At 37.2% G+C, this 12,490-nt stretch overlaps 1 protein-coding gene across 2 annotated transcripts; it reads left to right on the top strand.

Annotated features, from left to right (window-relative positions):
* Positions 1-5,366: 5,366 nt before the first annotated feature.
* LOC118054421 (vacuolar fusion protein CCZ1 homolog B) lies at positions 5,367-11,917 on the top strand. 2 transcript variants are annotated; one of them, XM_035066007.2, is made up of 10 exons: positions 5,367-5,843; positions 5,947-6,040; positions 6,141-6,324; positions 6,440-6,478; positions 6,590-6,699; positions 7,460-7,555; positions 7,732-8,187; positions 9,598-9,753; positions 10,854-11,083; positions 11,563-11,917. In XM_035066007.2, exons 1-10 carry the CDS (start codon positions 5,659-5,661, stop codon positions 11,591-11,593), a joined length of 1,581 nt encoding a protein of 526 aa, XP_034921898.1. In that variant the 5' UTR covers positions 5,367-5,658; the 3' UTR covers positions 11,594-11,917. The 2 variants fall into 2 exon arrangements, with proteins under 2 accessions (XP_034921898.1, XP_034921905.1); XM_035066014.2 differs by lacking the exon at positions 6,440-6,478 and having other exon boundaries at positions 5,373-5,843.
* Positions 11,918-12,490: the final 573 nt, after the last annotated feature.

Here is a 12,490-nt window from a genome sequence, read left to right as displayed (position 1 = left end):
TTGGAATAGTTTGGAATTTCACTAAAAAGAGCGTGAAACGGGGATCGATTATTTAAAATAGGTGTGGGAAGGCGATTGATAAGGTATGTAGCTGTTTGGAAGGCATGAGACCAGAATTTAAGAGGAAGATTTGACTGATGAAGAAGAGTTAGACCTGTCTCAACAATATGACGATGTCGCTGTTCGGCAATACCATTGTGTTGAGGTGTATGAGGTGGTGTCATGAGATGAGAGATGCCATATTTTGCGAAAATAGGTTTGAGTTTTTGAAACTCACCCCCGCCGTCAGAATAAATGGAAATGATTTTGGCTTTGAAATAGTTTTCAACAAGATTTTTGAATGTTGGAAAAATAGTATAGACATCAGATTTGTATTTAATTGGATAAAGCCAAATGTATTTAGTGAAATGATCGACAAAAATAATGAAATATTTGTTTTGATCAATTGAGTCAACAGAGGCAGGACCCCATACATCAGTATAAATAATTTCAAGAGGACCATGACTTTTTAGAGATGACACTGTAAAGGGAAGCTTGTGACTTTTATTGCATTGACAAGAGGAACATAACGTGGAGCACATATTTTTTTTGGATGAAATTGGTAAGGAAAATTGCTGAAGTAAAGATTGAAGAGTACGAGAAGATGGGTGACCAAGCCTTTTATGCCACTCACTCACTGATGTTTTAACACCAACCATAGCAGACGGTTGCACATGCAGAGTTTGAGGCCATTCATAAACATCATTCTTATTCGGGCCTTGAAGAAGAATCTGCCCTGTGCGGAGGTCCTTCACAGAAAAATGAGAAGAAAAAAATTCAATAGAAGTCAGATGTTGTTTGCAAAATTGAGACACAGACACTAGATTTTTCTGTATTGAAGGAACACAGAGAACATTTGAGATAGTGAAGGGATTAATCTGAGTGGAACCAGAATGAGTAATACTCAAACCTGTACCGTCACCAATGAGAATAGAATCAGGGCCATTATAAGGCGATTGGAGGGATAGATTTTGAAGATCAGCAGTGACATGGTTGGTGGCAGCAGAGTCCAGTAGCCAAGGTTGTCTAGTGGTAGTGTTTGTGGTGGTGCAGTGAACAGCAGGTGAGGGACCAAGGAGACCCTTGGTTCGGGGACATTGTTTCGCACTATGACCTTGTTGGTCACAGAATTGGCAAATTCCTTTGTAGCCACGGCGCTGATAGGTGTTGTGATGAGATTGCCAGGGAGAAGCCTGATTGGGAGAATGAAACTGACGTGGAGTGGACCACGAGGATTGAGAATTAAAGCGTTGTGGAGCTTTGCGATTTGAAGACCATGTGGACTGATAACCACGATTAGAATTAAAACGCTGAGTAGAGTTAGCTGACAACACTGATGGGGTGGATCTTAAATCCTTTCTTTTAAGATATGCCTCATAATCAATTAATTTATCATGAAGTTCTTCATAGGAGATAGGGTGTTCCCGAGCACAAATACCTGCTGTGAGTTCTTTGAATTCAGGACCAACACCATTGAGTATAGCAATTGTAATATCATCATCTGATATAGGGGTGTCAATGAGGGCTAATTCATCAGCAACAGTTTTAATGGAAAGGAGATATTCATTGAGAGAACTTGAATCACGAGGACGAACAAGTCGTTCTTTAAGGCTCATGACACGTGATCTGGAGCGGCTGGCATAAAGACGAGTAAGCTTGTCCCATGCCTCTTTTGAGGCTTTAGCTGATGCAATAAGAGGAGCAATAGAGTCAGAGACTGAAATACGGATAGCATGTAGTAAAAGTTGATCTTGACGCATCCATGGTGAAAAGATGGCAGAGGTGCGATCAGGACAAGGATTGGTTCCATCAAGAAAGCCTTGCAGATCATATCCGAAAAGAAGAGAATTAAATTGAGCACGCCATGAAGGATAGTTCAAATGAGTAAGTTTAAGAGGGAGTTGACCACTGGTAAGAGAAATAAGAGGAGTGGGAGAATCAGGGAGTGAAGTGGTAAGCGTAGGGGTTGCTGTTGTGAAATTGTTGGGTTCAGCCATGGAGAAAAAAAAAATGAAAAAAAAGAAGAAAGGTGATGAAAGAAAAGGAATAGAATTAATCTCGTTAGAGCAAAGGCTCTGATACCATAAAGAAGTAGATCAATTGAGATAATAGAATTTGATACTTTATTCTGTATTCTTGGTGCTGTTTAAATACATAGTATACGGTTTGCATTAACTGCAGATTACAGAGTTTTGTTGCATCAGCTACGGAAAGTTTGTTGCATCAGCTAAGGATAAAAGATGAGATACTCTTTTGAATTCTTGTTGCCGGTTTACAAGCTAAACAGATCAGCTTGTATTTGTTGGATTGTGTATATCATTTACAGTGATTACCATTTAATTCGAGGAGCATTAGGCACTATGGCGATTAACTATAAAAAACTTGCCTAAAAAAAAAAAAAAAACAGCGAACTGTCGCAAAATCGCCGCACTACGGCGATAAACTATAAAACTTACCTCAATAATCCAGTGTACAATCTGCGACCGCTGCTGGAGGATGAGATCGCCGTGCTCCGTGGTGGCACAGTACAGTTCAGGGTAGTCGTGCAAAAACATATGCCTTCTCTCACCTCTCCATCACTTGTAGCTCTCCTCGTGTTCCTCATCTTCCAATCTCGCCAACTTGATAAAAACAAATTGAAAGTCCAAAAAAAAACAAATTAAAAAACAAAGCGCGCTAAAACACAGCAAAATTTAGCGAAAACAATATATAGTAATTGTTAATTCAAAAACTTACAATGGGCTTCTCTTGATATGATTCGAGGAGTGCTGATGATTTTCGAGTTTCTAGAAGTAAACTCAACAGCGAGAAATGCTGCCCAAGCTGGAGCAACAGAGAGGAAATCTGTGAAGGAACTGAATCGCCAACGGACTTCTGATCAGAAAAATCACTTCCAGGTTCGAAGAAAATCGACGGTGTATAATAATCGGAGAAATCGAGGTCGTCAGACTAATACTTCTCCGGGAATACCTCAGGTTGCAGCTCCGAGAACGCCGTTTCCTGACAAGACGAGCAATCCGAAATGATGTCGTCCATGTACAACTCCTCCTTACAAGCCAGGTCATCATTTTCCCAGACTCCTCCCAAGCAGTTTGGATTCTTCTGCTGCTCTACAACACACTCATTGACAGACACTGCATCGTTTTTGGAAATCTCACAGAGCTCTGTCTCTCTGTTAGTCGTCGGTTAATGTGATAAGCAAGACTCCACACCTGAAGCCACAGAAACGGCGTCTTCTTATTTGGTCTCCAAGGAGATTTTCCTCGAATTTAAATTTTGGTGAGGAGAGGAACAGTTAGAGGCGTAATTGACTTGAATTTCTTTGATACTATTGTTAGACTCCTTCACACAGGAAGACCCGCTCACTTCTACTTCACATGCTCTCCTCTCTCTCTCTTTGTGCTTGAAGTATGGTCTTGTGATCCTCCGAAACGGTGAGCCTTCGAGCTTTCTCTTCCTGATCAGATTCTATTCAACTACAACTCTGTTTGAAGCGTGAGAAACTTCATCGCATAAGTGAAAGCAAGAGGTTGAAACCACAAGAGTTCTTATTGCGAGTGGGATTATCAGAGAGTAAAATTGGTGAGATCTGAGAGCGGACTTGGAATTGACGTTTGCCTCGCTGCTTCTTCATGATGCACGGTGGTTCTCGTTCGATATTTTGATTCGCTCTGCTGCTGCTCTGTTTGAGCTTCATTTAAAAAAAAAAATGAATGGCGCGAGAGAGTTTGTTCTTTTCAAATTCTGTTATTATTGGATGCTAAAAACGAGAATTGAGAAGGAGAGAGTGAGAGTTTGTTATAGGTACGGCAGGGGAGACTGAGGAGTTGAGGAAGGCGGTTATGGACGTTGGTGATGGGGTGCGTTGGAGTAGAGCCTTTTTACTGTGGGCCCACAGCTAAGCGCAGGTTCATGGTGCCCGATCAGATCGCGGTTCTCTTTCTGATGAGGATTGATCAGGACCGTTCACATATGCATGGTAGGGTGGGTCCAACTTAATTGGCTGTTCACACGTAACCAGGTCTTTCGCTCATGGCTGAGCCCACGTCTCAGGAGATCTATAACTTGTAAAGAGGTCGGTTTGCACCAATCCTGTAAACTTGTGAATCTAAGTTAATTAAATTGAACCTAACCAGAACAAACACATATAATTCCTTTATATTTTACAATTCTTCATGCTCAATAGTTATGTTAAAAATAAACGGTGATTTTTTTATATATATTCTCGTTCTTATTAATATATTTAAGTATAAAACAACTATATAAATCTGTACGACTATTTAAAATATTTTATTATTTCATCTTGTATGATTATATATTAAAGTATTATTATAAAAATATCATTGGTTTGAATCAACTTTTATGTATGAAAACTAAGTTTTTTTTTTTATAATAAGAACATGTTTGTTTTTGTGTTTTAAAAATATTTTTAAAAAAATAAAAAAAATTATTTATTTTTTATATCAGATTAATATTTTTTTGATATTTTTATATCATTTTGATTTATCGATATCAAAAATAAGTTTTTTTATAAAAAAATTTATTATATTTTCAAGTAAAAAACATTTCAAAAAACAATTATAATTATATTTTCAAACATCCTAGAATGTTAAACAAGCCCCTTTTATTATGACGTGATAAAGATTTTTTTTAGAGCTTTAAAAGATACTATTAATGTTATCATCATGTTCTATGAATTTTTTTTATGAATACTGTGCTTGATTTTGAACATTATTTAAGACTGAATTGTTCATTTAAAAAATTTTAGGGCTGTATATAAGTACTGAGTATGTTTAGGTTAATCGAACCTGGATTTGAGTTCATCAGGTATGTATGTATTTTTTTATTGTTGGATTGAGGTTTAAAATTCGCTAAAGAGACTAGCCTGGTTTTTAGATTCAAGTACTTGGATAATGATACAGGACTCGTATTAAGGATTGCAAATTACCGATAATGTTTTCGAATGATTTATTATTTTTTGATAATAATTTTTTCACACTTAATTTTCATTTTAGTTTTTGTATTAAAATCCAATTGTATTTTTTAAAAAAATTTAATTTTGTTTTTGTTTTATATTTTTTTAATAATTTGATATCAAAAATATATATTTTTAAAGTATTATTTTAATATATTTTTAAAATATTTTGTAAATCAACATCTACGTATGGACTTTTATGCTCTTAGATTGCTAAACTTTTAGCATAGATTATGACATGTTTTGATTGCTAAATTTGTTAAAACAACACGCTAGCTTCAAGCAACTCTCATGGCCAAGATAAAGAAAAGAAAAGGATTATAACATGGGAGAATTGAAACATTTGATTAGGAGAAGGTGCATCCTGGGATCAGAGTAATGGAGAATCCGCACAGAGAGTAATTATAAGTGGGAATGAAACTTTGGGGACTAAAGGGATCAATAATCTGTTTGACAAAGATACAGGGACTAAATTGTGGTTTACTAAAAAAAGTATACCTTCACCTACCAATCTACCATTCGAAATTTGTACTTGTTAATTTGATGAATTCAGAGAAAAAATCAATATTAAAATCCCATATGATTCGTCCCAACCTAAGGCAAGCAAAAGGCAGTGAGTTGAGTAGTGTATTAGAAAGAAACTAATGGGAATGGCATCGGCAAACAGCGGAGGAAGCGAAGGGATGGAATTGTGCATATTTGATTTGAGAAGAGGACAGCAAGAAGGGCAGGAACTAGACAAGATCTTGTTCTTCTTTCCTGCTGATTTACCCTTTTCAACCCAACTCTCTGTCATCGGACTCAGTGAAGGACTCATCACTTTTACCAGGTTAGGTTTCTTACTAATTAATTACGCCCGCTTCCCTCTAGAGGCAGACTAAAAATCTCATCAATTACAATAAATAGATAGCTCATCAAGAATTATTATGCAGAATTTTCTCTCCAGAGGCAGCTTGTGAGGTGATAGAAGCAGAGAGGCATTCTCATGTTTTTTACGAGGCAGAACCCGATATCTGGATGGTCATGGTCTGTGCAATCATGGGTTGTTCTCTAAAAACATGGGTTGTTTTCATGTTTGAATGCATTTTGCTTAATCACTTCACTTGGGTGCCTAACCTTGCTGTAGGTAGTGGAGAAAAGTAAGGAAGCAGAAGCAATATGGCGGGTCGAGGCATTACGAGAAGTTCTCAAGGAAATTCATTCTCTTTTTATGATGTTTTATGGACCTGTAAGAGAAATGCTTGAGAAAGATCCTAGTGGAGGACAGATTCGAGCTCATCTCTACCCTTTTTTCATGGATTATCTAAGTGGTAAGGCACTGTGCTATTGTGTTGGCTGGAATTGCAGTAGATCCAACTTTTGTTTTTTTCTTTTTTTAATTGTGGTTGGGTGAAAAATATTTCATTGTAAGTCACTAATTGTCAGCATGTCAAAAGCGGTCTCCATTGGATTATTGCTGCTGGGGTAAATGCTAAAGTTGCTGTTTCAAAAGGCTTCCATTGGATTTGAGCTACCAAAGTATTGCTGAAGTTGCCGTATCTCATACCTTACATGTAACTTTTATCTTTGGGACAGATTTCCTTGTTGGGAAGAAAATTCAATTACCATCATTTCGTGATTGTTTGAAGGAATGTGGAACTGTACAGATGCTGACTGTCGGGAGGGAGGCAGCTATTGAGGTTCAGGTTTGTCTCTACAAATACTTTCAGGCGATCATAAACATGAATCTCCTTGACATTTTTCCACAAATGCGCTTTGACCTAGTGGGATCTAACATGCTATTGTAGCCGTGTATAAAAATAGATCAAACCTCGTCATAGAAAATGCTGTGATCAGCTGTTTCCCTATTGTATTTTACATATAACACTAACTAGTACCAACGCTTTCCTCTCTATCTGCTTTTTGTTGCAAGTGTCCATGGTAGTTCCACTGTTCGTTCTATGTGTATCGCTTTCTGTTTGCTCTACCCTTATTTAATTATATGCTTCAAACTGGAACTTTCTGTCATGAAAACATCAGAATACAGCAGGATATTACAATTTTCATGTTTCTGACCGTTCGACTTTTATTTGTGAGAAGTTCAAGTAAAGCTACACTTACTTAATAAGGGGGAATAAGTGTTGTTTGTGTATCAAAATCATGACAATTTCGAAGTATAATAAACATGTGTTCAAATATTTAATCGAGCCTTTTCTTTATTCTGAAAAAAAATACATTTGCGATATTTGTCATTGTTCGTGCAGATCCAAGGTTCTAGGGGTGACAAATGTTTAGCACATGTAGACGTGCATACCCAACAAGTATTGAGTAAACTTTAGAATCAAGCGTGCCTTTATGCTTCCAACCCCTCCATTACTTGATAGGTTGAGAAACACATCATTGTTGGCCTCTCTGTTGAATGATGTTTGCGGTATGAACTCTGATGAAATCCTCTCATATTGGCAGTCACTTGTGAGGGTACTAGAGTCTGGTGCTGGGGCCACGCATTGCTACTCACTGATCTTGTTTCAAGACTTGCTTGTGTCCACGACGCTTTCACCTGTATGGTTTAATCTCCAAGGCCCATTTGATCTTTCTAGCCTCTTAATTTATACTACATGCTGCTATTTATACTCTTCAAACCTCATGTGGTTTTCAAGAATTAAATAAATTTCAGTGACAGAATTCTGATGATGATTTTGATCAAATGCTGACAACCTTCATCACGTTTTTGCCAGGATGACACCATAAATTTATTTGCGTATGCAGTTCAAAGGTTGTCACCTCGTGCTTTGTCACCTGGAGTAAGTTCATGGTCCTATCTACGCAGAGGAAGTACTCCTTCTCATGTTGCTGTAGGGCCTACCTTTGCCACTGTCTCTGTTTCTGATCAATTCCATCAATTGCATGCTACTTCTCCTAGTCAAGATAACAGTTATCATGTTAAAAGGCCCTTACAGCACAACAGGTGGTCTAAAGGGAAGGATGGTTTTCTGGTCACTGATATTTGGGGAACGGAGACTGGTAGTTTGATTCCTTCCACCCCAACAATTTGGCTTCAGCAGACCGGGGAAAGAATGTATCTCTGTGCTTACCAGTATAAAAGCCTTACCTTAATCCTCCTGGTTCCTTTGTCCTCCATTCTTAATGGGGAGCAAGGCGTCTCCCTGGTCAAGCAGCAGGTTCTTGAAAATGTAAGTGACTACATAGTAATTGAATTGTGTTATTGCTATTGATCTTCTTCTGTCTATTTTCTCCTGTCATCATTATTTTTCATTTTGTTTGTATGTTGCACTTCACCAATCCTGATAGGTTTTTAGCAGGTAGAGAATGTCAGCAGTTTGTATAATATGGTTTTGTCCATGTAACTATATCTGTTGCCATAGATTATTCTTATCTGCTACATGCTCAACAAACAAATGCATAGATTCTACAGATCTCATCTCATTCTGTTTTATGTGCGAAGGTTTAGTGGTGCACATAACCAAAAGTTGCTTTACAATGTGATTAACAAGAGTTGTTTCATTCGTTCTTGCTGCTCATATCACATCTGAGAATAGGCTTATGTTGCACAATTTTGTGAAATCGGAGGAACAAAATTATTTTGTGAAGACACTACATGAGTATCAATTTAACTGTAAATGTGCAGGAAACATGTTCTTTTAATACAGGAGAAAGAACTGTTTGAGTCTGCTGTGCATAGATGCATAACATTTTTTTCCTATTCTTTTATGTAGCAATTGTGTAGGTGCCATAATTTGAATAGGAGTGCTTGGTGTTCTATCATGCAAATATCCTGTCTTAGCTGGAAACTAAAATGTGTAATAAGTGAGAATTGAGGGTGTTTTCCCTATGCATGTGATTTCTGTGGAAAATTACTCGTCCTACTACACAGAGGGTCTTGCAAACATAATATACAAATATCCTGCTAGTTTCATTTCATTGCATTTGTTCATCACATCTGTTGAAATGAATGCCACAGAAGCACTGATTTATAGAGGATTCACCACCCACAACCAAGCCTTAGCTCAATATGCCCAAGACCCCAAGTGACCTCAGTTTGAGAAAGAACTTGATGCTTGTGTGTCTTGATGCTGAAAATCATGTTGAAAATATTCTGAAAAGACTTAGAAGAGTCAATTTGTTAGTAACTTACTGGGATGTTGGCATTATATCGAGAAAGAAGAAAGAATGTCTGCCTCATACCCCTCCAAGAGCTGAAACAAAAATATCTACTATGTTCTGGTTAATTTTAATCACAAATATTGTTGCTCAAATCCCGTTGGATGATGTTGGTGAACTAACACTTGATTTTAGTATAGCACCTTTTCTAAGCTCTCACTTAATGAAATAGTTGACGGTCATGTGGAATCCTTCTCATTCACTCTAATTTGTTCATTGTTTATGCTTTTATTACTGTCCTCACATTTTATTTGAGCTTGCATGAAATTTTGTTTCAAGTGTCAGGATCTCCTGCTGGGTTTGATTGAAATTCTACTTAATGCTCTCAATTTTAGCCTTCTCATTGAAAAATGACATTGATGTTTTGGAGTTATATCATATGCATTTACAAAATGTCATATTATTTCTTGCTGAATGTGCAGGCATCACTTAAGATTTTAAAAGTTGAAGAGAAACTATCAAAAGGATGGGGTGGTGAGAATGCTTATCATGTCAGTGGGTACCGTTATCTACTCATTGATGATGATAGAAATGTATCCAGGGCTTCTCCTCCAGCGAAAGTCACAACCCTAGCAAAGGTAAAGAACCCTTTGTTTTACCTTCATTGAATAGTACTTATCTGGTTTGCATGAGCTGGACATGTCAACTTACTCTGCTCGATTTTTAACTACTTGCCTTTTGAGGTACCATTATAGTGATAAAGCAAACATGTGAAACTTTGGTGCCTAGGTTTTAAAGGCGGAACAGTGTGTACCAAAATGTGCATAACAGAAGGCTGATTACTCTAAAAAAGAGTATTGTGTTGTTCAATGAATTCAAGAATGAGTAAATTTTGATGCACTTAGTTGATTGATGTCTCTGCATGTAGGCTGGGCTTATTTATATGAAGGATAATACTGGCTATCTAATATTGCTATAATCTTGGGATTAAGGCTTCATTGTTGTCAAAAGGCTGAACACTGACAAATAACATGCTCAACATGTCCAATGTCCAATGTCTGGGTTCAAGCAGAAAATATATTATTGTGAATTGTTTTTTTGTATATGGGTTGTGCAGCAGGATTTGTTTTTTTTACCACTTGCATTTCTGACTGGTAAACAGATGAATAAGCTGGGATCGTTTGAGTCTCTGGTCAATATCCCAATTAATCAAATAAGTGAAAAACGAAAAGATGAGCAAATCAAGTTGTCAAGTAATTGTCTGCCTGAAGCTAGTAGCAGTAGTATCTGCATTGCCCTGCAGTGTTTCTGCTCATATAGTAAAGTTGTATCTGTCCCATAGCTACAGACCTTGTTTTTAAAAACTTCATATCTTATTGGAGTAGTACAGAAGCAGAACCAAGAAAAATAAACCAAAGAAATGAAAAACGAATTGGTGAATATCTTGATAGAATCAGATCTGAGCTAATAGCTTAAAACTAACTGAAATTAATAATGTTAACTGGATAGTATGTCAAGTCAACGGTTAACTAATAGTGCTTAATGCCAATTGAGAGTTACTTCTAGTTCCTTACACAACATTAATCATATATGAGATATCTGTCTTCAAACTTTGGTTGGTCAATCAAAAGAATGCTAAGTCGTGGCACTTGGTGGCTTTATTTAGAAGTTTGACATTGTTTTATTAATTGAGGGAGCTGTTGATGTTGAATTTTTTTTTCATGTTGTATTATCACAGGAATCGTTGCTTGCCATGAGTAAGCTTAGAGAAGAGGTAGATTTGGAGAAGAGTAGATCAAAATGGGATAATGCAGATCGTGACAAAGATTTGGAAATATGCATTAGAGCGAAAAACAATGCTTGGGTTATTGCTCGTACTACTAGAGGGAAGGAGCTTTATATGGTTCTGGAAAGGGCCAATGAAACACTTCTTTATGCTTCTGATGCCTTTGAGAGGTTCAGCGACAGGTAGCCCATTTTTTAAAGTGATTGCATTATCATCATCATTTATATTTTTTCTCAACATCACCTTTAGCACTGGAACTAGTCTGATGAGCTTATAACTCCCAGCTTACCATCGTTAGTGTTTTCCTTTTTCACTATATAACTTTGAGGACCAAAGCAAAACACTAAAAATTAAAAATAAATGTTGAAAGAAGTAGTATTGTGGACTAGTTTGGAGTCCAATTAATGTCTCACAACTTGACTTGATATACTGAATCTATCCTCTGGCTAAATAGTAGCAGTTCTGTTCATACATGCTCTTAATGTTTAACCATCTATCCTTGGCTAAATAATTGACTTTCCCTTTCCTTTTCTATGTCAGGAAGAACATAGTTGGATAATAGATTTATCTTTATTTATTAGCTGATGTTTTGCAGATTTATTTCACCTGTTTCTAAATTTCAGATTTTTCTGTGGTATTTATTTATTTGTGATATATGCAGGTATTGTGGTGGCGCTTTTTCTTTGGATTAGGGAAAATGTGCTGGCTGTATATTTATCTATTATCACATAATTAGAAAGAGTGATTTATGTACGAGCACCACCGATTGTTTTGTTTCTTCCATCTTTGCTTCTCATGTAAAGGACCCTTTATATTTTCTTAACAACTAGGTTCAAAACATAAGATTGTATCCGCTGTCTGTATAATGCTATGGCTAATCCATACATTTTGATATTAGGATTTGATTATCATCTATTCACGGTGCCTTTGCTAGCTAGTTCTGGAGCAGTGGCTCTGGGAGGTCAGCTCATCCATGTAATAATTCTTTCTGAAATAAAAGTTGATATTGTTGGTCACCGCTTGCTTGGTGTTCGTTTCTTTTTGCATTAATTAAAATGCTAATATCGGGCTAGTCTCATATTCGACCCTCACGCGCGCCTCGAAGGAAGTAATCCAAGGAATCGGCGAAAGGAGGGAAGGCGGGAAATCCAGCAGCCGTGAGACGCTAGCAGGATGGAAGCGGCGCCACCTCAATACTCCTCTCTAGGGGCTTAAATCTAAGGGCCCCTTTGTTACAGCATTTGGTATGGCTAAGATTGTCCACCCATAATTCTCCTAGTTCCTATCATGTAATCCCAACAATTCAAATAATTGCAGCAGTTTTTTCCCCTGCCTAAGATGTTTGAATCTGTTTCAATATCTTGTTAGCTTTGGCAAGTTTTTGCTCACAATTGAGTTGCTTCTTTATGCATCCAAAAATCCTTCTTGTTATCGGAGTCGAGCTCTGCCTGAGATGTGTCTTGTTTCGTCAAAATCTTGGAAATGCTCGTTTGCCCCTTGTTCTCCCTAACATTCAAACCTCGTTGCTCCATCAAAAAACAACCATTACTCCTACCCCAATGTCCATTCTTATACCCTGATATACCACA

The sequence above is a fragment of the Populus alba genome, chromosome 8, assembly GCF_005239225.2.
Source record: "Populus alba chromosome 8, ASM523922v2, whole genome shotgun sequence".
Classification (NCBI taxonomy): Eukaryota; Viridiplantae; Streptophyta; class Magnoliopsida; order Malpighiales; family Salicaceae; genus Populus; species Populus alba.
The sequence above is the reverse complement of the archived record's forward strand: the minus strand, read 5'-3'. Positions and strand labels throughout refer to the sequence as shown.

Excerpts from the sequence above, each read along its gene's own strand:
- LOC118054421 (XM_035066007.2), top strand. The coding sequence starts at position 5,659 with ATGGGAATGGCATCGGCAAACAGCGGAGGAAGCGAAGGGATGGAATTG. Across the intron at positions 6,325-6,439 it reads TTTCATGGATTATCTAAGTG|CATGTCAAAAGCGGTCTCCA; the intron begins GTAAGGCACTGT and ends ACTAATTGTCAG. Across the intron at positions 11,084-11,562 it reads TTTGAGAGGTTCAGCGACAG|GTATTGTGGTGGCGCTTTTT; the intron begins GTAGCCCATTTT and ends TGATATATGCAG.